Here is a 25,968-nt window from a genome sequence, read left to right on the forward strand (position 1 = left end):
ACTCAAGGATTCCTGTACTCCTAGGTACCTCACAGACCACACCGTCAAAAAACAGTTAGTGTTTATGCTAGTGATAGTCTCCGAGAACAGAGATAAGCATATGATGAAAGGGCTACAGTTAAGTGACTGCTGAAATCTAAGAACCTATTAGTGGAGTAGAAAGCAAAGCCAGATTGAATAGCAGACACTACAGCAAATGCTGCTATGTGGCTGGAATCCTAATATTCTGTATAGATGTTTTTAAAGTGTTGGCCTTAGTACCTTATTACTCTATGGACACTGCAGTGGGAATATCTGGTACTATAAGCTGCAGGACCCCCTGTTCTGTATTTGGTGATAGGAAACCACAACTATTTCTTGCACACTAACCAGTTCACTCTAATTGTCGCTTTGTATATAACAGGTGGAAGTATTAAGAGTTCCAGACGTTCTAGACCACTTAGTTCCAAAAAGTTACGATATTGTTTGATAATTTAAAGTTTCTAGAATGTGACCTAGAGAATAGTATTCTCTGTTACACTATAGTTTTATGGTGATCATTACATCCATCTTAATATGTCCTTCTATTGAAGTTTTGCTGGACACAACCCAATGGCTTACATCATAGGATGTTTATTAACTTTCTATTTTAGTATGTGTTTCAAGCAGTGAAATATATTACACAGTGAACAGTCAGTTATTTTAGTTTATTTGTTGGAAGCAGAAAAAATTGACAAATGTCAGGATCTGAGCATCTCTTATAAGATTTACTAAATTGTGACTGCTAGATGGCTGGGTCAGATCATCTCCCTAAATACAGGACTTTTGGGGTTTTCCCAGTCTGCAGGGGTTAGTACCTACCATGTTTCCCCAAAAATAAGCCCTAGCCTGATTTTTTAGGATTTTCAGAGAGGCTATAAGGCCTAGTTACATTACATAAAAGAAAAAAAATAGAAATACATTACCTAGCAGGCTAGCTCCATGTCCCTCCTGCTGCTCTCCAGAGCTCTGGCGCAGTTCCCGCAGTCCTCGGCTGCCCACACAAGATAACTTTCTGGTTATTGAATTCATAATCCCGTCCCCACAAAGCGATTGCTGTGATTGGTTCTTAGGGTGCTGCATTGATTGACTGACTGAGCTGCGGCGCTCGAAGAACCAACCACAGCAATCACAACGTGGAGGCAGGATTTAGGAATTGTCTGAGCAGCGGTTCAGCCAATTCCTAAAACCCGGCTACACAAAGCGATGGCGCGATTGGTTCAAGGAGTAATGCATTGATTGGCTAAGCAGTGCTCGAAGAACAAATCACAGCCATCGCATTGGTTCATTGAGCGCTGTATTGATTGGCTGAGCAGTGCTCATAGAACCAATCTCAGCCCTCACATCGGTTCATTGAGTGCTGCATTGATTGGCTGAGCAGTGCTCAAAGAACCAATCACAAGCAACGCATTAGTTCATTGAGTGCTATTTTGATTGGCTGAGACACGGCGCACAAAAAACCAATCGCAGCCATCGCATCGTGGAGGTGGGACTTATGAATGACCAGCAAAGGCTCATGGGCAACAAAGGCTCATTGATGTGTGTAGGAAGCGAATCCCCCAGAATAGCTACTATAGCAGAAATTACTGAAAACATACTTCTTACTGCAACATATTGTTGCACAGCCTTAGATGGATCAAACTGACTGTACCGAACCTTGTCCAATACTGAACTGACATCAAAACTGGACCATGGGGTAATGGTACAAGGCGGCCTGTTATAAGGGAACTTTATTTTTTTTCATCATGTGTGTAGTTAGGTGCATGTGCATCACTTGCTTGGGATGGCTCAAGATTAACTATGGAAAGAAGACAAGTAGGAGACAGTGTGAGGCTCTGGGCAATGTTCTTCTGGAAAACATTGAGTCCTGGCACATATGTGGACACTACTTTCTGTGTTGCTGTAAAATAATTTTCTCCTAGACTTTTAGGATACCCCTTGTTACAGTCACAGTCCTTGGTATAATTAGATTATTGGAGAGCTCTGTGTTGACCACTGATATATTTATACATAGTTCTTTGGTCACCCCATAGCCATCTTTTTTCTAAACTAAATAACCCAAATTGTGGTTACTCTGGGTATTGTAGTCCATTCATTCAGTTTATTACTTTAGTTGCCCGCCTTTGAAGCCGCTCACATTCTTATATATGTTTCTTGAGCGCTGGTGTCCAAGAATGTGCACAATATTCCATGTGTGATCTGACCAGTGACTTGTAAAGAGGAATAATGATTTGGCCATGTGACCCCCTATACTTCTTTTGATACACCCCATGATTCTATTTGTCTCGGCAGCAACTGCCTGACACTGTGATTTCAATTAACTGTAAACTTAAGTCATTTTCCATGTCAGTGTTACCCAGTGGTTTCCCATTCAGCATGTATTGTTGACATGTATTTTTCCTGCCCATGTGCATAACTTTACATTTATCAGTGTTAAACCTCATCTCTCACTTTTCTGCCCAAGTCTCCAGCTTCTCTAGATCCATTTTCCATTCATATACTGTCCTCTGTTTTGTTCATTTTTTTGTTAATAGATTTTTATCATCTGCAAATATCCATTTTTTACTGTCCAATCCCTCTTCAAGGTCTTCAAAAGATATATTAAAAATAATAGGGCCCAATACTGACCTCTGTAGTAGCCCACTACTAATGTTGATCCAATCAGAGTATGTACCGTTTATAGCTACTTTCTGTTTTCTGTTACTGAGCTAGTTACCCACTTGCACATATTGTCGCCTAGACCAAACATTCTCATTTTATATACCAGCTTTTATGTGGCACAGTGTTAAACTCTTTGGAAAAATCAAGATACACAAGATCCAATGACTCTCCCCGGTCCAGTCTAGAACTTATCTTCTAGTAGAAGCTGATCAGATTGGTTGAACAATAGCAACCCCTCATTAACCCATGCTTGTATGGATATTTTCATTGAGCTACTCCAGTATAGCATTAATTAAAAACCCTCAAACATTTTACGCACAAGGGAAGTTAAACTTACCGGCCTGTAGTTCACCTTTTTTGAATATTGATGCCACATTTGCTATCTGCCAATCCAATGGAGTTCTTAAATATAAGAAACAATGGTTTATCTATCACATTACTTAAAGGGGTTGTCCCGCGCCGAAACGGGTTTTTTTTTTTTTAACCCCCCCCCCCCTCCCCGTTCGGCGCGAGACAACCCCGCTGCAGGGGTTAAAAAAACAACCCACTCAGCGCTTACCTGAATCCCGGCGGTCCGGCGTCTTCATACTTACCTGCTGAAGATGGCCGCCGGGGTCTGCTCCCTCCGTGGACCGCAGCTCTTCTGTGCGGTCCATTGCCGATTCCAGCCTCCTGATTGGCTGGAATCGGCACATGACGGGGCGGAGCTACACGCAGCCGGCATTCTGCACGAGCGGCTCCATTGAAGAGAGCAGAAGACCCGGACTGCGCAAGCGCGGCTAATTTGGCCATCGGAGGGCGAAAATTAGTCGGCTCCATGGGAACGAGGACGCCAGCAACGGAGCAGGTAAGTATAAAACTTTTTATAACTTCTGTATGGCTCATAATTAATCCACAATGTACATTACAAAGTGCATTAATATTGCCATACAGAAGTGTATAGACCCACTTGCTGCCGCGGGACAACCCCTTTAATTCCCCTAGAACCCGGCAATTTTTCCATTTTATTTTTTTAAAAGTGGCTGCATACGTCTTCCTGGGTTACACTGGTGACATTTATTGGAGAGTTTACTTTATCACTCTGTATTTCACCTGGCATTTCATTATCCCCCATGAATATACTGGAGAAATAAACTATTTAATAGATTTGCTTTCTCTTCATCACCCTCTACAGTTATCTCACATTAGTTTTTAAAGAACCAAGACTCTTAGGTTTAAAGTTTTTACTATTTATATAATTGAAGAACAGTTCAGGGCTCATTTTACTGTTTTTGACAATGAATCTCCCTGTCTCCACTTTTGATGTCAATTCAATTGAGCATCTGTATTATCTGCTAAAAAAAATCGTCAAAATCATGCCGAACCCACCTTGCAATTTACAGGACTTGGAAGATTTTCTACTAACCTCTTAGTGCCAGATACTACAGAACATCTTCAGACATCCTGTAGAGTCCATACTCTGATGGGTTGGTGTTGTTTTGGTGGCACCAATGGGACCTGCACAATATTAGGCTTGCAGTCTTAGTGTTATGCTTTACCTTTAAAATATCATTTTCCTATTCTTTTTTTAGGATTGATGGTATGATGAAAGTACGAACACTGAAATCTAGACTTATCAAGTTCAATGAAGTTGTTGTTGCCCTTAAGGAAGGAAAAGTAGAAATGAACAAACAGGTGAAAGACCTTGAGTCATCCATCGATGGTCTTCTTTCTAAAATAAAGGTAAGCTGACAGCATTAGGGAGTCTTTTGTATTCTCCCAAAACATCACGTTCTATATGCTAAAATGTTCTGCAAAATAGACTTGCAAAAGGAGGGAAATAAATGAGTATTTTTCACACTTCTTGCCTCAGATCCTTTGGCAGGCTACTTGCTGTGTGTAAAAAGATGTAAATTTCAATGATGCTCGTAAAAAGCTTCATCATAGATAATATGCATACTGTACTTGGAATGATTCATGTTGGTAAGGGTGCTTGGGAACATTTGATGTGCTGTCACTTTGTTTCCATTGCAGAAAGTAGCTTTTGGTTAATCACGGCTTCTATGAGTTTATTTTGTACTAGGAGATTATATTCCTTATATTAGTGGTCTTCTAGTGCATGCTCAATTTTACAGGTTTATGATCCAGATCCTTTTTTTTTTTTTTTAAGGAAGTGAAGAAGATGTAAAATGTGGTTTGATTTTAACTGTTTCACAGTAAAGGTGTTCACGTATTTAGAACATTTTTTAAATGTCAGTTTGAGCTATTTAGTCTTCCATACCTTGCCACTGCCTGCTGTAGTAGGTCTCGAAAACCTGTCTAATGTAGATCTGACCCCTCCTGGTATTTGATAAAGGTTGACCATTTCTAATCGAAGATCCATGATCCAGAAAAGTGTCTAACCCAGCCACAATTCAGCAGGCAGGGTACACGCCAGACTGTTGTCTTGAATTTCTTCTTCTTTTCCAGTCTGTAACAATTTAAGCATCTTAAGACTTAACGGGTCCGGCTGTAAAAGATGGAAAGCATAGATCATCATTAGACTGTTGGACCCATGATCATAGATAATGAAATGCAGGTAGATAATCAGTGGCTAGTGATTTATCTGTCATTTTTTTCCTGTTGTGAGATGGATGAGTAGACATGATTTCTCTTCTGCATTCTTGAAATGGGGTAATACATTGCTAAGATGCATCTAGTGTGCCAGATGAGGATTTATGGGACGTAAGACACAGTCATCCCTTACACAGCTGCACGTGAAGCTGCTGGCAGATCACTAGAGCAGCTGTGCTTGTTTTCTACATTTCAATGAAGCGACGTTAACACCAAAACTGACTGCATGCGTGCAATTTGACATAATGCAGACTTCTAATTGCTAATCAGCCTAATCCCATTTATAAACCATCATCAGTGTAAAAGGAAGTTGATCAACTTCTGCTTCTTCCTCCACCTGCGCTGCTCGTATAGTCTTGTCTTTTATAATACAAGGCTTCTGGGGTTTTTTTTCAATCTGTAAAATGAATAGAAATTGTGGTACATACACTACCGTTCAAAAGTTTGGGGTCACATTGAAATGTCCTTATTTTTGAAGGAAAAGCACTGTACTTTTCAATGAAGATAACTTTAAACTAGTCCTAACTTTAAACAAATGCACTCTATACATTGCTAATGTGGTAAATGACTATTCCAGCTGCAAATGCCTGGTTTTTTGTGCAATATCTACAAAGGTGTATAGAGGCCCATTTCCAGCAACTATCACTCCAGTGTTCTAATGGTACAATGTGTTTGCTCATTGGCTCAGAAGGCTAATTGATGATTAGAAAACCCTTGTGCAATCATGTTCACACATCTGAAAACAGTCTAGCTCGTTACAGAAGCTACAAAACTGACCTTCCTGTGAGCAGATTGAGTTTCTGGAGCATCACATTTGTGGGGTCAATTAAACGCTCAAAATGGCCAGAAAAAGAGAACTTTCATCTGAAACTCGACAGTTTATTCTTGTTCTTAGAAATGAAGGCTATTCCATGCGAGAAATTGCTAAGAAATTGAAGATTTCCTACAACGGTGTGTACTACTCCCTTCAGAGGACAGCACAAACAGGCTCTAACCAGAGTAGAAAAAGAAGTGGGAGGCCGCGTTGCACAACTAAGCAAGAAGATAAGCACATTAGAGTCTCTAGTTTGAGAAACAGACGCCTCACAGGTACCCAACTGGCATCTTCATTAAATAGTACCCGCAAAACACCAGTGTCAACATCTACAGTGAAGAGGTGGCTGCGGGATTTTGGGCTTCAGGGCAGAGTGGCAAAGAAAAAGCCATATCTGAGACTGGCCAATAAAAGAAAAAGATTAAGATGGGCAAAAGAACAGACATTGGACAGAGGAAGACTGGAAAAAAGTGTTGTGGACGGATGAATCCAAGTTTGAGGTGTTTAGATCACAAAGAAGAACGTTTGTGAGACGCAGAACAAATGAAAAGATGCTGGAAGAATGCCTGACACCATCTGTTAAGCATGGTGGAGGTAATGTGATGGTCTGGGGTTGCTTTGGTGCTGGTAAGGTGGGAGATTTGTACAGGGTAAAAGGGATTCTGAATAAGGAAGGCTATCACTCCATTTTGCAACGCCATGCCATACCCAGTGGACAGCGCTTGATTGGAACCAATTTCATCCTACAACAGGACAATGACCCTAAACACACCTCCAAATTGTGCAAGAACTATTTACAGCAGAAGCAGGCAGCTGGTATTCTATCGGTAATGGAGTGGCCAGCGCAGTCACCAGATCTGAACCCCATTGAGCTGTTGTGGGAGCAGCTTGACCGTATGGTACGCCAGAAGTGCCCATCCAACCAATCCAACTTGTGGGAGATGCTTCTAGAAGCGTGGGGTGCAATTTCTCAAGCTTACCTCAACAAATTAACAGCTAGAATGTCAAAGGTGTGCAATGCTGTAATTGCTGCAAAAGGAGGATTCTTTGACGAAAGCAAAGTTTGATGTAAAAACAATGTTATTTCAAATACAAATCATTATTTCTAACCTTGTCAATGTCTTGACTCTATTTTCTATTCATTTCACAACGCATGGTGGTGAATAAGTGTGACTTTTCATGGAAAACACAAAATTGTTTGGGTGACCCCAAACTTTTGAACGGTAGTGTATGGTTAAGGAGGCTTTTCACTCAAAATGTAAAATTGGCCATAAATTATATTAAATCAGCAGCGAGCACCGCAGGCAGAGTTTGGTAATTATGTATTTATTTACTAAAGAGATGACAATTTCTTATTGTGGCTGCCATTTTTGACAGGAAGAACAGCCATATTGGTTGCCGTGGAGGTTTTCAGAAACTGGTAATCAATTGTCATTTTTTCAGCATGTTGAATCAACTTTTCTATCAAATACAGAGAAACTAATGTGGCTGTACTTTCTAATGGTTGCTGCAGCTAAATAGATTACGATCTCTCTGTTAGTAAAACAAACGAGCGACAAAATTGGGCAACTACTCTAAAGGCCCTTTATACGCAATGATTATCGCTCAAAATTCATTCAAATGGCCAAAAGTGATTGATAATCGCGACAAACATGTAAACGCAGGCAATCAGGCACTATTCTTTCTCTTGTCATTTAGCACTGGTTTTTAGTCAACATAAAAATAGGCCGTTCAAAATTTGCTCCATTTGAATGGAAATCAAATTGAGCAGCTTGACGACTAAAACAGTGTACTCATTGTGTATGCCTTACGTACACAATGAGTACGCTGTTAACTATGCTGGTAGAAGACAATGGAATCCTGCTGGCCAGATAATCCCTCGCATAAACACACGCTCACCTGAGCAAACAACTAGTTCTCCTTCTACAAAATCTACTTTAGTTAATGAGGGAAATAGATCCATTATCTCTACGTGTCATTTTATGCAAAAATGTTGTCAATTCGTTCAGTCGTTTGGCCGTTTAAGTGATTATCTTTGCTTGTAAAACGGCCTTAACTTCTCAGTGACTAATAGTGTCTCCAATGTAAAACTGCTGATAATCTAAAACAGTGCAGGAAAGTATTTTGAAAGATTTTTTTAATTGGACCTGGACAAATTCTACTAGCCAACGCACTTAGAACTTTCTTTTTTTTTTTCTTTTTCATGTTTACGACACTTCTTTTCGTTTGCCGATCTAAAAAAAAAGCCAAATTGGCTCCTGATGTTTTTAATCTCTCATAAACTCCACTATATTTTACCCATTTCTTATTTTATGACAACAATCAGTTGTGTTTGTTTCTTGCTGAACTTGAAGAATTGCTGAATTTAGACTATAAAAGTAAACTTACATCATTTGGCGCAGAGCTTAATTAGGGGTGGATTTTGGCTTGCATATTCTCCTAGTGTAGAGAAAACGGAGGATGAGGGCTCCTACTGCAGCTCATTGCCGGACACAGATTGATTGTGAAGGGAATGGCTTATCTCATTAGACATACACTGGAGAATTCTTCACAGTTTTCATTGTATTATGAGATTGATGGAGCTTGAATCCGTAATATGCAGCGGATCAAAAGAGAGGGAGAACATTGAGAAATTGCTATGATTTCCTTCTATTTTATTTTCTATTTTCTACATTTAGGGTAGTTTTTAAATAGCATAAAGCTTGTATACATTTTCTGTTCTGCAGACTGAAGTCAGTAGCATTGTCTTCCATCCTTCTGCTCATAATTTGAAACAAATCCATTTGGCTGTCTCAGTGGCTGGCTTGTAATTTTGGCTGCTCTTGAAGGTGGTCCCTAAGCAGCGCAGGTGTACTTTGATCACATTAACAGCATTGGGCATGTGACACACAATAACGTAATGTCTGAGCCTTACAGAGCGGGAGATGACTGTGATACACGGATTGATGTTTTATTGCATGATTAAAGACAAAACGATCCCCATCCTAGATCACATGCACTGTAGATGAGTTTGGGGACTGCAGAATGTCGGTGTAGTACATTTCTTTTTGGGAACTTGAGTAAATTTAATTTAATTTAGCAATAATCAAAATTAAAAAATATAAAAAAGCCCACATTTTGTTCACGCATGAATAATAATAGAATTGTAAAATGTCAATAAGGAAAAATTAGTTTAGAGAACTTTGGTTTTAATTTTAGAGGATTGCATTATTCCATAGCTGGAATATTTAGAGATAACAGAAGAGCACCACTGGATATCACGTGGAGTGAGCTGGCATTTCCCCTAAATATGTAGTCTGCCTATTGCAGGGCTGACGGTTCTGCAGCTCCTTTATTTCATTCTCTTTCTGGGCTTGGGGGACTGTTCTCCAAGTGGGTTCACATATGGTTTTTGCTTCAGTTATATGGCACCTCAACTGGTATATTAGGATCAACTTATCAACTAGCCATAAGTAGTTGACCTGGAGATAGTGAGCATAGGATTATCTAGACTAATGTGGTTCCTGACGAATTGTAGTATCCAAGGAAACGTGTTGAACCCAGAATTTATCCATTTCCTAATTTATAAAGCTGATTCTAGTATTGATATCAGAATTATAGAGGGAACATTCTACCCATATATCTAAAGAATATACATTAGTATCAGACCTACAGAGGGAATATTGAATTATATTGAAGACAGAACAGCACATATTCCCCTGTATTATATGGCCCTAACAAATACAGAGTATCTGGCTGGTGTGGTGGCCTACTCAGGTTTATTTATAGGGGGCCCAAAATCAGCAATTTTATACCGTACACTTGGAGGAAATTATGAACTGATAGTGGGACTGCAATCAGTGAAACTTGAACGCTTCCATTTATCTGGGCACAGTTTTCCGGCTAATTTGGAAACCATGTGTGTTTAGACTACCTACAAGTTATTATCGAATGCGGTCTCCATTATATACTGTGCATAATTTGTTTGGGGTGAAGTGTGCTTGGAGCAGGCTTGTCACTGATTGAGCCTCCCCGTGGCTTGAAAGCTCTGACCCGACATTGTTTTACTCAATCTGGGCCAGGACATTGTCTGCTGACACCCCAGTAGCCGGCATCATAGTGTCTGTTCCTTAGATCTGGTATCTTTTGATGGGATCGTCACCATCATCCTAATAATCCTTCTGAATATTGGAGATACCAAGTGGTGTTTGTTAGTCCATAGCCCTTAAGTTTTAATATATTACCAATAAAAGTTATGTTTTAGGGTGGCCTTTTCTGTGAAGGGCGTATTGCACACTAAGTTTAAACTTTAGTAAACTGGGCTCTGGTTGATTGCAGGAATGAGTGGTCTTGATTTTTTTTGACAAGGGTTATTTGTCGCTTTAGGATGCCCTAATAGGCTGTATAGAGGAGATCCTTCAATTTGAATTCAGTTGAAGGAGTAAGATCTGTTACAGATCTGCATCAAAATCCATACCATATGATGCGGATTTTGGTGTGCATTTGCTGCAGATTGTTTTCAGCAGTAGAAAATCCACAGCAAATCCACCATATCTGAACACACCCTTAGTCATAGTAGCAAAAGTACTGGGAAGAGTGACTGCTGCTTCGGATGACTTGGTGAACCATGCATTCTGGGCCCCCCATTTGCTTGTAATGAGTGGCCATGTGTTATCTGTTGAGTGCCTCAGTTTTCAGCAGCCAGACCTGTTGGTATAGGCTATACACTAAGGGTTCTTTCTTCTGAGGGAGGTTAGTAAAAAGATCATTTGTTTCACTATTGCATTGTTTCAGCTCATAGACTGCCTACTTGAGAAAGGCTCTCCTCTAAGAGATATAACTTTGCAAGGATGAAATGAAGCGCCATTCACAAGGGGTACTGCTGCTGCCTTCTCCTTTTTCATTGACCCAAAGAGACTGTAGACTAGGCATTTTATAGTATGTACCATAGAGGGCTCATTTTCACAGACATTTTTTCACTGCGTATTATGTATGCAATGCACGACCGCGTGATATGTGGTGAAAGGAGTCAATGAAAGTCAACAGACTTTCATTGATGCATGCACATGTATGTGTAGATGCTGCATATCGATTCGCACGTGAACTAGATTGCAGCATGCTCTATTTCTCTGAGTACCATGCAGCGTGAACCCTATACATTTGTATAGGCAACATGTTAACCGCTGTCCATATACAATACATTGTGTATGAGTGGCAGTTTAATATGCACCCCACTACGAAACAGAGCGGGGAATTTAAAAAGAAAAGTCACAATGCGCATGACCGTGTATGTGTGATACACAGGCATACGCAGTACACTTGCCATACGCCGTCTCTGCTGGAAGAGCCAGTAGTTACAATCCAGCCAGTATTTATAAACATTGGTAATACGCTGCGGGGAGACTCGTAGCATTTTACCGATACGGCCGAGAACGTGAGGCCTATACATTTTTATCATTTTTGGAGGAGACTTGTTCTGATGAGTTAATAGCTTTAGAACATGAACCTTGCTTGCTTGGATAGCCTACTTTGACTTTATACACTACAATGGACGTCTGAGTTCATGACGTCATCCAACCAGATTTTCAGCAAATCCAGGAGATAATTGTTAGTAATAGCTTTCTATTTTGTGCCCTGAAAAAAAAAAAGAATTTGATCAATATCACTGATAGGAAGCAATGTGCGGCACACAGAAGGTTACGCTTCTTAGAGATAAAATGTCAGAGATCTCCATGTCTCGGTTAGGAACATTGTGTCTCTATTGAGAAGTTTTAATTTCTAAGGTTACTTGATGTGTGAGCCTTAAGTGTTGTGTACTTTTCAACAATACGGCTGTTATTAATGTAGCAGTTCTCTGCAATGCGTCTCTCAGATACTCATGTCAGTCGTTTGCACAGCCAAGATTTGTATTTTTAATTTGCTTTAGATTTTCATTTTGTTATGGGGAAAACAACTCGGTATTGAAGCAAATAAATGATGGAATGTGTTTTCCTCATAATGATTGCTGTCATTGCAGCTTCTATGGATTTGAACGTGGCTGCAATACAATATTCTTGTCAGGAGCTGAAAAGCAGATCATTCTTTTGTTCATTGGCCCCCAAAAAACAGCGTCATAAGCAACTTTTTTTTTTTCATTATCACAAGAATCCTTCACGGTGTCATAAAATAGTCATAATCTGCAGTTGGTGAGGAGTTTAAAGAAATTCTGCCACCTCCAAATAGCAGCCTAAACCAATCCTAAAGAACATGTGGGATAAAGAGGCAAATCTAAACATTCCTTTTTCCTTTATAAAGTGAGTTTTGAGATATATATATATATAAAGATTTCTTCTACTGATCTTTAATTAAATCTTATCACTCTCATCAACCTCTGCACTCACATGTCAAAAGATCTGAGCTCATATCTCTCAGTACTCCCTGTTTGTTCAGTGTCTGCACCAAGCCTGCTCTGATGATCGATATTCTGATTTGTGTACTCTTTCTACCAGTCTCCATAAAGTATTGCAGTAAAGAAGAAAAACTCCCAGAATGCAGTACTTTAGGAACTATTGCATTCTAGAAGTTTTCCCAGCTCGTGTTTCAGAAGCCACAACAGGCCTCTTTAGTAGCCCCTACATGTGGATCACATATAAAATTATGAACCAATGACTATTGATGTTGGGGATGTCAAAGCATTACAATACTTTGATACCAGTGTCAGAACCACGTGATTTGCAGATGGTCTTGAGGCTACAAACCATACCACCACTTGGCTCGGGATACTACAATAGGCACCAGGCACTGCAACTAATGCTTTCAAATTGAGTGTGCACCAACACATTTAGGAGTATCATGTGCTTGTTTTATTTTTTCTCTTTAATTGTTGCTTATTGATTAAGATATTTAAGTCATTTGGTCACATTTTTGATGCCACAACAGAATTTGCCACTGAGGGTCTAAATGGAGCCGCCAACAAAAATGTTAACTGGACATTGTGCGAGTATGACACTTGAACTGCAGAAGTTTGAGGCTCTTTCCATTATAAGAAACATAAACTGCATTAAAATGCAATTTCATGTTGTACTTTATCTTACATTCTGTATTGTTGTCAGTCTGATATTATATTTTTCATTATTTCCAATTAGAACACAATAATGACCCGGCAGCAGATTGAAAGAGAATATGATGGTCTTGTGAAGAGCTCAGGCCAGCTCCTGGATGCCTTACAGAAGAAGAAGAAAGAAGAGGAAGAAGCCGAACGCTTGCGTCGCATTCAGGAGGAGATGGATCGGGAGAGAAAAAGACGTGAAGCAGAAGAGGAGCTGCGAAGAAAAGAGGAAAATGACAGAAGGCTGTGAGTTATAGTTTTACAAAATGAAGTATTGGGAAAGCTGAACTTTTATAGTATACTTTAAATATAATGCTGATGATTATTGTGGCATCTGATATTGTTTTATCTAAATGTAGAAAAGCGGAGATTGAGGTAAAACGGAAACAAGATGAAGAAGACCGGAAAAAGAGGGAAGAGGAGGAAAGACGAATCCAGGTTTGTAGAAAAACATTCATTATAATGGAAGGGTTAATTAAGCTTATCATTGTGTGAGGGGCGTGGAGAGTACCGTTTTTCTTTCCCTTTGCTTCTTTACCATTTCCCCATCTATTCACCTTACTAAGTGTTTCACCTGCGTTGTGAGTGTGTGGGCTAAGGCGCTATCACATTTTGTATTCGGTTAGTATTTAAAAAAGGGGATAAAAACAGATTAAATCAGATACTCCTGCACTCCGTATGTGCCTGCTAATACTTTTTAAACTATTCTACCCATTTTTTTCTATAATTCTAGTATGCTGAGCCATTTCAATCCATTTAAATCTATCCATTGCTAAATGCATCTTTAACCAAGCATGAAACATGGTTTAAACCAGTCCTGCCTGCCATCCACATATGCAACATGAAACTAATGCTTCTCAGCAATAATTTGTATTAAAATATACATACTTTATCAATTTTATTTTAACTTTTAGTATCATGCCAGATGTAATCTTGCCATGATGGGATTTATGGATTTTAGGCCATGTCATTGTTCATGATTGTTTAACAGAAGGTCTCTTCATTCCAAGTGATGTCAAGTAATGCAGTGTACAGCATCATCTCCCAATCATGTTGGTCTTGCACCATTCCCTATTGTGTCCATTTCACTCCATTCTTTTTCAGTCATGTCAATGCTACATTTGCTGCACCCTCTCATTTATACTAAGTACTGGGTCCTTCAGTCAGTCAAGTAGTCACAAAATGGTACTGTATTAGTAGATAGAACTCAAATACTGCTCTCTCTCTCTCATCCAGACCCGCTCAGAAGGAGTTAGGTTGCTTTAATTTTTAGGCAGTAGCTTATTTGAGAGGGAATTGTACTTCCTTATACTTTCATTGTGCCTAAAATCATTCTATAATCTTCCAAACTCCACACTAACTTTTGTCATGGCGTGTTCCTCAACATCTTCAGTAAACTGCATTTGATATAAAGCATCTCTTTCGGCACGTATCTCGTTCATCGTTCAGTAGTTGGATCGCGATTATGGATCAATTTTTTTGAATAATGATCATTCCATCTAAAAGCATCCCAAATCAACAAGTAAAATTGGATCTGTTCATTTGGTGCATACTAATTCCCCTCCGAGAGCTCTTGCTTTTTACTGTATACTCTCAGTGGATCAAGAGAACTGGTTTGTCTAATCACCAATCTGAAGTTCTGTCTCCAAGAAGTTCAACCTTCATCCTCTCCCCCCCCAGTTACGGTACAGCACATGCCGTATTCACTTGGGTGGTGTCACCATTATGACTGTTAAAACTGTCATGTTTTTTCCCCCAGCAACAAATTCATGGCAGAAAATGTTTCTTCTCATTTATCTCCTTCACTGTTACTTCTGTCCTTGTGTGCACTCATTCATTATTTCATCATCTGCTATAACTGCATTACAGATGTCAAAAGCACTCTGGGTGACTGAGTCTTTACTCTCTGTCATCGTGGCTCAGTCTTGACTCATTACTCTCTAGTTCCAGCATATGTCATGAATTCACTTCTCGAAAAAAAAAAATTCTTTACCACTTTCCTGATCCTTTAAGCAAAGATCGTGACAAACCTGGTATTTCAATTTCCTCTCACTTCTGCACTAAAGCTTTTCGGTCGTCTTCACCTACTGTCATTTGAATTTCACCTGTAACCTCGTTCTGTATAAATTAGTACTCTTAAGCATTTTCTGTGTTTTTAGCTAGCCACATAGGATCTAGCTGTTTATTGAAATTCTGTTCAGGCGACTGCTATCTCCCCCAAGTCTCACATTAAACTCTGCTGTCAGATCAAGCTATTCACATACAAATGAGATGGTTGGTTGTTTTGGCACATTTTTATCAATCGGTATATGTGTGACTTTTGTGTCTGTTTCATCAGCTGGTTAAATCCAAAGACAGTTAGATACTGCACTTACCTCTAAACAAAGCTAATTCATAAGTGTCCATATCAAAGTCATATACTTTCTAATTACGGAGGCCAAACTCGTTGAATAAGGTCTCTCCTGCAGTTCAAAGACTATTCATTCCCATAATTGTTGAAGGGACTTAAAGGGGTGGTCTCGCGAAACCAAGTGGGGGTATACACTTCCGTATGGCCATATTAATGCACTTTGTAATGTACATCGTGCATTAAATATGAGCCATACAGAAGTTATTCCACTTACCTGCTCCGTTGCTAGCGTCCTCGTCTCCATGGTTCCGTTTAAATTCGCTGGCAGCTTGCTTTTTTAGACGCGCTTGCGCAGTCCGGTCTTCTCCATTCAGCACGAGCCGCTTCAGTGTGCTCCCCGCTACAGCTCTTCTGCGCATGCGCAGATGAGCTGTCACTGCTCGGGAGCGCGCTGGAGCGGCCATTCTGTACCTTCCTCTGTTAGAGGAAGGTGCAGAGCTGCCGAGCTGCCGGAGAAGCCGCCAAGCTGTCCTGCCGTCCTGCCGTCCAGCTGTCCAGGTAAGTGATGGGCCGGGGGGGGCTGTCGCTGCGCCGGGGGGGCTGCCGCTGCGATGGGGGGGCTGTCGCTGCGCCGGGGGGGGGCTGCCGCTGCGATGGGGGGGGGCTGTCGCTAGGCCGGGGGGGGGCTGCCGCTGCGATGGGGGGGCTGCCGCTAGGCCGGGGGGGGGCTGCCGCTGCAATGGGGGGGCTGCCGCTAGGCCGGGGGGGGCTGCCGCTAGGCCGGGGGTGATGTTCACTGACAGGTGAAGGCCCCGGAGCCCAGCGCTGGGCTCCGGGGCCTTCACCTGGGCTGAGGGTCTAGCGCTGGGGAGCCGGGAGCGTAGCGCTGGGGAGCCGGGGGCTAGCGCCGGTTACCTGCTGCCTGGCGGTGCGGGGCGTCTGGTCGGCGGCTGCGAGGCGTCTGGTCGGCGGCTGCGGGGCGTCTGGTCGGCGGCTGCGGGGCGTCCGGTTGCCATGGAGACACAGCTGGCAGCGTCTCGGGAGCGCGCACGTCGGGCTGCAGCGAGCGACGGGGAAAGAGCCGGCGGCCATCTTGGGGAAACTTTTATAAGTTACTGAAACGCTGGAACGGTAAGTACGAACCAGCTAGAAAAGTAATTTACAGGGGTAATTAGTAATGTATGTTTAATTAGGGGGACTGGGCAAAAAAAAAAATCACTGCTTCCTCGAGACATCTCCTTTAACGTTTAAAGGGGTTGTTGAGCCATTAAAAATTAATGGATTATCCTCAGGATAGACCAACAATATCTTATCAGTGGGGTTCTGCTACTCAGGACCCCTGCCAATCTACATATTTATGGAACCCCTGCGCTCCTGTAAGTGCAACAGTCTCTTCAAGTCTACGTCTGATCTTGATCATTCTGGTACATAGAATGCCTTGTGCCACCGGCATTTCCTATTCACTTCAGTGGGACAAGTCAGGACGTTCTAAGTAGGAACACAAACATGCACAGATAATGGTTGAAGAGCCTGCAGCGTTCACGGGAGCACCATGGCCCCTTCAGTCAGCTGATCAGCAGGGATCCCAAGCAGCGGATCCCCGCTGATTTAAAATTGATGACCTATCTTTGGAATAGCCCATCAATATTAAGTATAACGCCATTGTTACCTTTGTTCCCATAATGTTATCATCATTCCCTACACATCATTATATTGGACTTGGCTCTTTTTAGTCTAGCCTAGATGTCATTTAAGGCCAAAGTTCTAAACATTCAGACTTCTTGTATCCCAACTCTGTTTTTTATTTTCTTAGTTTTTTTATGTGTCAGGATGGTCTAACACAATTATTCCCTACATTTATATCACTAGCCTATTTTATATAGATATCAAATAGAATAGATTTGTGTGCATGTAGTGGTGTAACCTCACTTGGAATAATTAATTCTTTTGGTAACAGACACTATGGCCATATTAGACAATAGCATTGGCTGTATATTATTGGCACATTATTTTCAGGCTTGGCTTAAGCCTCCAAGATCATTATGAATTCCCTTCTAGCAGAGCACATTTTTTCTCCCGATTAGGGTGCATAATTTCCGCTTTCTCCGTATAATGTGACAGAACGATCAGGTGAAGTCAGTCATTGTCATTCAGCAACACCACCCTAATTTAATGCTCTGGGTTTCATAACCTGTAGGAATTAATTTGTCTTGCTTAGGTAGTTGCCTTTGCTTATTTACTTGCGTCCATCAGTGACAAGAATTCACTAGATATAAAACATATTCATTAATTGCATCACTTAGAGTTGCCACAATAATCTTTCAGATGTAATCTTGGTCACATTAACATTTGTGAAATGAGAGTTTTAAGGTTTGATGATGATAATTATCTATATGAAATGGCTAATTTGCGATCTGTGTCTTACTGTACAAATTGGAATGATACACAATTATTTTAGGGGGTTTAAGTGGTTAATGTTCTTTTAAGCTGCAGCAAAGGAGCAATATCCTTCACATTCTGAGGTTATTTTCTGCTACCATTCCAAGTAAATATATCTGATTATTATCATAAGAAGTCTATTACAGATATTGAAAGCTAAATTGCAAACCTGATTTTTTTTTTATTTACATTAGCAATAGATATCATCATACAATTTATAAACACCTTGCGGATGCCCAAAGTGCTCTTAGTGTTTCGTAAGTCTTAAAGTCGAATTCCAGTTGAAGTCTAAACACTTATATTTAAAGGCCAACTGCACTTTTTACAGACTTTTGGCATGTCAGTGTAACGTGTCAAACGTTTTAATCAGTAGGGGTCCTGCAGGTATATTTATAGACCCTTATGCGTCAATCTTCAGCTGCCGAGAGGAGCTGGCAGGCAACAAAGACAGCTGAATGGGTGCAGAACTTGAGTGCTGCAGCTCCCTTCTTTCAGTGATCAGTGGGGGTTTCAACCTTCCACTGATCAAAACTTTTGACAAGTCACTCTGATATGTATAAAAATGCAGTTATTCTTTGAACAACTAGCCAATGGGTAATGCTTGCTACCATTTATTTTCCTCACTGGCTTATTTTCAACACTGCTCCATTAGGGCAAAACTATCATTAAATGCAGCAACTAAACTGCATGGTAGTCCAAGTTGTCTGAGGGAGTTTAAAAACACCTCAGGCTGATTCTTCATCCATCTCACAGGTTTTACACCACCGCTCCGTGCAGTCACATTGGAAGCTATGCATACATGCAATTCAAGCACATATAGTACATTCTGCAAAAACTCCCTCTAAAAGTCAGAAACCCAGTTACAGGGGTATTTCCATTGTACACCTTTATGGCATGTCTACTAAATGCTATAAATGCCTAAGGTTGAAACACTATTTTGTCTTCAAATAGTAAGATGCTCAGCATATAACGTTTAGTTTAGCGTTCTTTAAGGATGTCGTAGCATAGCCCTAAAGTAGTTTATAGAGTGAGAAAAATGACTACTTGTAAAGGAGTCAATCCTTATGGGTTTTAAGCCAGGGTGTGTGATCCAGACCATACTTGGGGATGGTGTGGACCAGTGTTTCCCAACTCCAGTCCTCATGCACCCCCGCAGGTCATGCTTTCAGGATTTCCTCAGTGTTGCACAGGTGATGTAATTATTGTTGGTGCCTCAAACATTGCGACTGGTGTTCTTACTATAGGAGATCCTGAAAACATGACCTGTTGGGGCTCCATGAGGACTGGGGTTGGGGAAACACTAGTGTAGACAATGGCATGGACACAGCTATGTTAACTGGATTGGAAGTTTATTTACTATGAGGCAAAGGGCATGGCAGTAAGAAGTGCCTCAATGAGGGCAACAGGCACAGAGACAAATAGTCTGGTTGTTACACAGCCCTCATAGAGGCAAATAACTTAGTGCTTTGCAGCAACACAATCTCTAGCATGCAGTTGTTGGTAGCAAGAACAGTAAATCAATCTCTACTATACAGTTCATTGTTTAGACTTGCGGTTTCTTAGTCTCTTTTGGTATGCATGTTGGTAATTCTCCACTTAGCAAGACTCTTTACCTCTGGTCTTCAGTGTGGCCTGTTGCACACCAGCAGGCCTTGGTACAGTCAATAGATTTGTAGTACTCCATTGATGTCATTTATTCTTCATGATTCTTTTTTGTTAGCAGTATAGTGCAAAATTATATTACTATTGTTTTATTACCTTACATACAGGCAGAGGTGGAGCTGCAGCTGGCCAGAGACCGTGAGGAGCAATCCCAGCAGCAAACTATTCTCGAACAAGAGCGTAGAGATCGCGAGCTTGCTATGAGGATAGCCCAGAGTGAGGCTGAGCTCATCAATGAAGACTTTGGCCCAGACTCGGCACTTCGCAGGTACTCTCATCTCTGATTTTCACAACCTCCTCACTTTTTTATTTCTATCTCTTATGTGTTCAAACAATTTTCACATGTTTTTGTATGCTATTTTAAAAAGGTACAGTTTTCTTTCAGAATGTGATCAACAGCATTAAACTAACTGGCTAGGAGTTGTTTGCATACTAGTCTTTACCTTTTTTTGTGCTTGAGACTCTTCACGGGAGCAGTTATTATGACTAGTACAATGGAAATACCCACTATAATTTTCATAAAGAATTGACTGGTTATTATGGACATCTGCTACAGTTCCTCTTCGCATTGGTCTTTTACTCTTCCCCCTTCATCTTCATTTTCAACTCCCCGTGGAAAAGGCCTACGTTTTAGCTATCTACTCTTAGCTTATATTTGCCACTGCCCCATTCTTTCTCCCTTATTCTTTTTTTTTCTATGATAGATAGATAGATAGATGATATGAGATAGATAGATAGATATAACACTTTTCAACTATTGTGTTAAAAAAAAACCTAAAAGTAAAATAAATTGTACTTAAAATAGGTTTTTTGGCTGTTACTCATGACTCCCTCATAAATTTGGAGACCATGCATGATTTTTCAAAGGAGAAAGAAATAAGCTGCTGCCAGACCACTCTGACATGGCTAATAGGCTGTAGGAACAAATGACCTGTATATTGAAGTCCAACATAGCTGAAGTTTTTCACCTGACATCACCGATAGGGGTTCAGTTGTCCTGCCAAAATCAGTAGATTCAGGTGAAATGTGTATGGCCACCTTAAAGGGGCTGTACCAAGATGCATAAACCCTCCCAGGGCGAACAGCTGATAGCCCTGGATTTTGCTCACGCCCCCAGCAATCAGCTGATTTTTGGCAGGGGAATCTGCGGCCATGCACGCACTTCTTCTGCAGCTGCCACTTCAGGGGAAATGTAGTATTACAGTATTAACTCCACTCAGCTTGCGCTATCTTTAACGGTCTACACCCATTACTCCTAATGTTAATATTGAAAGTGTATAACCGTAGCCTTATGATAAGTTAGAGCTGTCAGATGGTAGCCATAGACCTACCATGATCCTACACCTAGTCTTCATTTCTCAGCCATCAAAGTTTTAATTTGCATTTAGATTTCTATAATGTGTGTCACATAGTTATTAAATCTCTAATGGTCCTACAAATGAAAGCCGGGCTCTTTATCCAGTTATGGTACTTTTGAAAGTGACTTTATTTAACAATCATTGAAAGTTCCAGCAGTTCTGTTTGAAATAATTTCGTTCACATTATACAGAGCCTGGAGCCAGTTTTTGGTGAATATATTAACCTTATAGCATCATCTACTCTGGATTTTCCAGTACAAAGCAAAGATGATTTAATCTCTGCACTTCTTAACCCCCTGCTAGTCTTGATAAAAGCACAGAAGGTGTATGTAAGCTTCTGGGCACCAAAGGGATTCATTTAAGTGGAATCTAGTTGAGCAAGATTCATGTTATTCTTCCTGTTCACTTATTTAAACTTTTGACATGATTTATGTGTTACTATTGCGTTGTTGTCCTTGGAATATATAAGTTTCTCTGGGATTGGGTAGTGAACTGTGATGAGGGGAACTTGTTTCCAGGTCCGTATGTTTGTGTTTGATTAATTTACTGTGCCACATCATTCTTGGCTGGGGTGATGGTGCAGTGACTCATGGTAGCGCACGCACAATGTGACAAATAGATTGTTATCTCTTGCTCATCGCAGGTAGGTGAAGGAGAACACTTCGGGATTCATTTGGCTCAGATTTGATTACTGTAATCTAGTTTTTCTTTTATGCTATGTAATTTTGGCTTCAATTACTTGCATTTTTTTAAAACTTTTTTATCATCTCTGCTTTTTAATTAAGGCGAGAACGGAGTAAGATTACAAGAGCTGGTCTTGTGTGACAGATTGTATTGCACATTCTTTTTTCTCCACCAAAGCATAAGTTTTATATTAAAAAAAAAGTGAAGTTCTTATATAAAACCTAAGATCTACCCTGCTTCTTGCTTACAGGTGTTCTAATGTCTATCAAATCCAAAATAAAGTCTATTGGTTGGAGGCTTAGGGTTCTTTTAGACAAGCCGATTCTCGTCACCACTAACTTGTTCGCTCTCATGCAGCCTGTTTAGACAGGCAAATGCATTGTTCATTCGTTCAAACGACAATCATTCAGTCCCTGTATAAGGCCTCCCTCACACAGGGCGTTTTATACAGCGTTTAGTGCTGCCTTTTCAGCCCAGCGCTAAACGCTGTACAACACTCCCATTCATTTCAATGGGGCAGCTCACACAGGGCTGAAAATGCAGCGCCTTGCAACGCTGCGCTTTGACAGCGATGCAAGTTCTATTTTTGGGCGTTTTCAGCCCTGCGTCGCCCATTGAAATGAATGGGCAGCAGTTTTAGCACTGCTGAAAACACGGCAACACTTGGTGTCATGTTTTTGGCAGCGTTAACCGCTCGCCGATTTTCGGGGTGAGGGCTTGTAATAGAAGCCCCCCTACCCCAAAAATCTGCCCCAGGTAGGTAGAGAGAAAAAAAGAAAGTTAATACTCACCTAGCCGCTGCAGTCCGGGTCGCGGCCGCTGGTCTCTGCCGCTGATTCGGGCTTCCCCTGCATTCAAAAGTCTATTGCCGAGGGCCAGGTTTGAGAGCCCCGCCTCCGGCAATAGAGTGCTGTGATTGGTTATCGGCATGCTCGATGCCCAATCACAGCCCTTCATTGACTGTCTCAGCCAATCAGCGCCAGCAAGCTCTGATTGGCTGAGGCAGTCAATGAAGGGCTGTGATTGGGCATCGAGCAAGCACCGACAACCAATCACAGCACTCTATTGCCGGAGGCGGGGTTCTCAAACCTGGCCTCCGGCAATAGACTTGGGAGTGCCGAGGAAGCCCGGATCAGTGGCAGAGACCAACGGCTGCGACCCGGACTGCAGCGGCTAGGTGAGTATTACTTTTTTTTTTTCTTTTCAGCATTCTTGACTTCGTTTTCAGCTTGTCTGAAACGGGGCGGAATCTGCAGTAACGCAGCGTTGAAAAACGCTGCGTTTCTGCAAACGCCCTGTGTGAGGGAGGCCTAAGTGAATAAGAAGGACTGAATGCTTGCTGTTTAATTCGAACGATAAGCCAACAAGCCAGCGATGATTTTTATGCCTGCATAAAATGAACGACGAATGAAAAGTGAACGATTCTCATTCAGCATTCAGTCGTTAGCTCGCATTTAGATTGAAAAAGTATCGTTTAGTTTATCTGTTTTTTTATTTTTTGAACGATAATTGTTCTGTCTAAAAGCACTCTTGGGGATGTATTCATCAAACGGTGATGCACAAACAATGGAACACTAGTGCATAATGTCACAAGTTTTAGACCAATTCATGAACCATATGCACTAAAAAAAATATGCTGTGTCTCTTTCAACAATTGGACGTGGATAAATGGAAAGTGGCATGGCTTAAATGTAATGTGCCAAAATGTTGTCCCAAACTTAGCCAACCAATAGATGATATGAAGTTAGTGTGCTTTTACACAGGAGCACTGTCGGGCACTTTAGCGCCAATAGCCGTCCATCGATTATCACTCCTGTGCTTTCCCACTGGTGTGATAGGCGTTCAGTGAATGAAAATGGAGTGCCACCCTTCTTCATTCTCCGTGAACAGGCAGTCGTTCATAAATGAACGATTACATGTTTACACTGAGCGAGAAGTCGCTCATTAGTCACTTTGTTTCAGTGAGCTGAAATGAAGTATCAAGTGATAACTGCGTAACTTCTTACTCATCAGGTCCCGTTTTTACACGGGACGACTACAAGTCAAAATAATTTTGACTTCTAGTTTGAGTCATTTTTTGTCTGGTAGTCAGCCGTGTAAAAGTACTCTTACACAAAAGTGTCTAAAGATGTGTCAAATTTATCATCCCCTATCAGCTACTGTGATACATTTGGTGCATTTTAGACTACCTGATCTGAGGTTACACTGCCTAGCTAATATACAGGATTGGTAAATCTGCCCCAATGTCTTCAAGGCTGAGATTTAATATTCAGTGCTGTTCAGGGAGATAAACTTATCTGTTTGTAAGTCAACTCTATCAAACAGATCATCGCTGGAAGAATCATGTGCATATTAATGCATCTTGTTCATGGCGTACTGATGATGCTGCAAGGCGAAAGTCGATTAGTAAACCATTAATATTTATAGTTCTTAATTTACCCGCACCTCATTAGCAATGTTTCTGAAATAACAGGTCTGCTGTTCATCATGACTTTGTGAGTGATGTTATTCGATGCGGTTTGCAAACTTCTACTTCTGCGTTCTGTACTTTCTAACGTGACGTATGTGTTCTATACAGATAGTGGTTTATTAAATGCATTTCATGTGTGAGAGAACTAATCTCTTCCCAGAGGATAGAAGACCTGAAAGAAATACATGTTGGCAGATGCAGCTTTAACTTAAAACAAGGTCACTGAAATTGCAGAGAACAAAGTCTGTTTCCTTTACAAGTATCAAACAATTTAGAAATAGAATTCCACTATAAACTCATTTTCAGCACTTATCCTAATTTGTGGCATGCATATTTTAAGCTAAAACACTAGCCATTTGTAAAGCAAATATCTGCCCTTCAGAGATAACGGAGCTTTGCAAATCCAAAGGCGTAAACCCAAGTATAGTTCTATTCATTTTAACCATTTCTATATTCAGCCATGTAGTTGATTCCCATTTTTTCTCTCCCGGTGAAATAAATGGAACCATATACATAACAGATCACAGAGAGAGAGAATGATATGCTATCACAAAAAACCGCAAATTGCGTAAAGGCAAAAAAGGTAAAGGCCCATTTAGACACAACGAATCTCACTCAAAATTCGCTCAAAGCCGTACTTTGAGTTATAACCGTTGCGTCTCAATGCACGGACATCATGCAACTTTCGTGCATGATTCGTTCCTTGCTCAATTCTAGTTCTCTAGAATTGAGTGATGAACTCTCATCAGCGGTGCAGGCTGTTATCACAGTCGGCAGCGATGATAAGATTACTTCAGCTCGTGCCTGCTGGTAGTTCACAGCCGGACACGAGCTGTAAGCGCAGAAAACAATGTAGCTGTTTGCTTATGCAAAACAGCTGTATTGTTCGACGAGCGATAGCGGCGGTGTCCTGCTCGGCCTGCATAGCTCTTTAGTAGCCACTTAGCTACTATAGACTATGCAAAGATGATTGCTCAAAACGGTCACTCAAACTGTTGTTTGAGCAATCATTTATCAGTGTAAATGGGGTCTAAAGAGAAAAATGAAAACATTAAGGCCTCCCCCACACAAGCGTTTGCAGAAACACACCATTTTTCAACACTGTGTTTACTGCTGTTTCAGCCTGGTTTCAGCAGTGCTGGCATGCTAAAATTGCAGCCAAGGATGCTGGAAAAAAAAGAATTAATACTCCCCTAGCTGATGCTGTCTGGTCCCTGCTTCTGTTCTCTGTGCTTTACCATGACAATAGTTGTTAATGACATTGGCTGTATGTTTGGGGTTGTTGTCCTAGTGCAGAATAAATTTGGAGCCAATCAGATGCCTTCTATTTTTTAAAATAAAATTCTCTCTTTGCAGCATTTTTTTCCACACCTGCCTAAAACATTTACAGAGTACTGTACGTTGCTGAATCATTGCGGACACCTCTGATGATGCTCTTCGCAAGGGTGGTTTCAGAGGGAGTTATACGGCCTTATGTGATCATCTGCACTTGGCCTGCAACTTCTATACCTAAATATCTAACTTTTTTATCCTCTATACATCTGATGGAAAAAAATAAAACCTTATCTTTATTTCTGCAGCATAAACCCAGAGCTCACTGTGCCCCGTGCAACAGATGCCAAGTAAGAGATGTCTCATAAGCACATACATTTTTTAATTATCTGGGATCTGTATGTACAGTATGGAAATTTAAAAAGAACAAAAAAATCAAGTCAAATGAATAGGCAATTAAAGAATTCAGAAAGTTCGTTCACATTAAAGGCTTTGTGGGGGGTTCTGGAAATAATTATTAAAGAAAAGGTTTTTTAATTACTGCTAATTTTATTTTTGCTAATCACGTTATCCTGTGAAAGA

At 40.8% G+C, this 25,968-nt stretch overlaps 1 protein-coding gene across 6 annotated transcripts in view; it reads left to right on the plus strand.

Moving 5' to 3' along the window:
• The window catches only part of MYO6 (myosin VI), a 262,780-nt gene that overhangs the window by 193,794 nt on the left and 43,018 nt on the right, over positions 1–25,968 (plus strand). For 4 of the 6 annotated variants that reach the window (XM_066604748.1, XM_066604765.1, XM_066604773.1 and 1 more), the window contains exons 25-29: positions 4,251–4,401; positions 13,189–13,397; positions 13,511–13,589; positions 19,710–19,870; positions 25,695–25,736. In XM_066604748.1, the coding sequence (XP_066460845.1) occupies positions 4,251–4,401; positions 13,189–13,397; positions 13,511–13,589; positions 19,710–19,870; positions 25,695–25,736 (642 nt within the window). The remainder of the gene's footprint in view (positions 1–4,250; positions 4,402–13,188; positions 13,398–13,510; positions 13,590–19,709; positions 19,871–25,694; positions 25,737–25,968) is intronic. The other 2 variants (XM_066604782.1, XM_066604788.1) reach the window with 1 other exon arrangement.

The sequence above is a fragment of the Eleutherodactylus coqui genome, chromosome 1, assembly GCF_035609145.1.
Source record: "Eleutherodactylus coqui strain aEleCoq1 chromosome 1, aEleCoq1.hap1, whole genome shotgun sequence".
Classification (NCBI taxonomy): domain Eukaryota; kingdom Metazoa; phylum Chordata; class Amphibia; order Anura; family Eleutherodactylidae; genus Eleutherodactylus; species Eleutherodactylus coqui.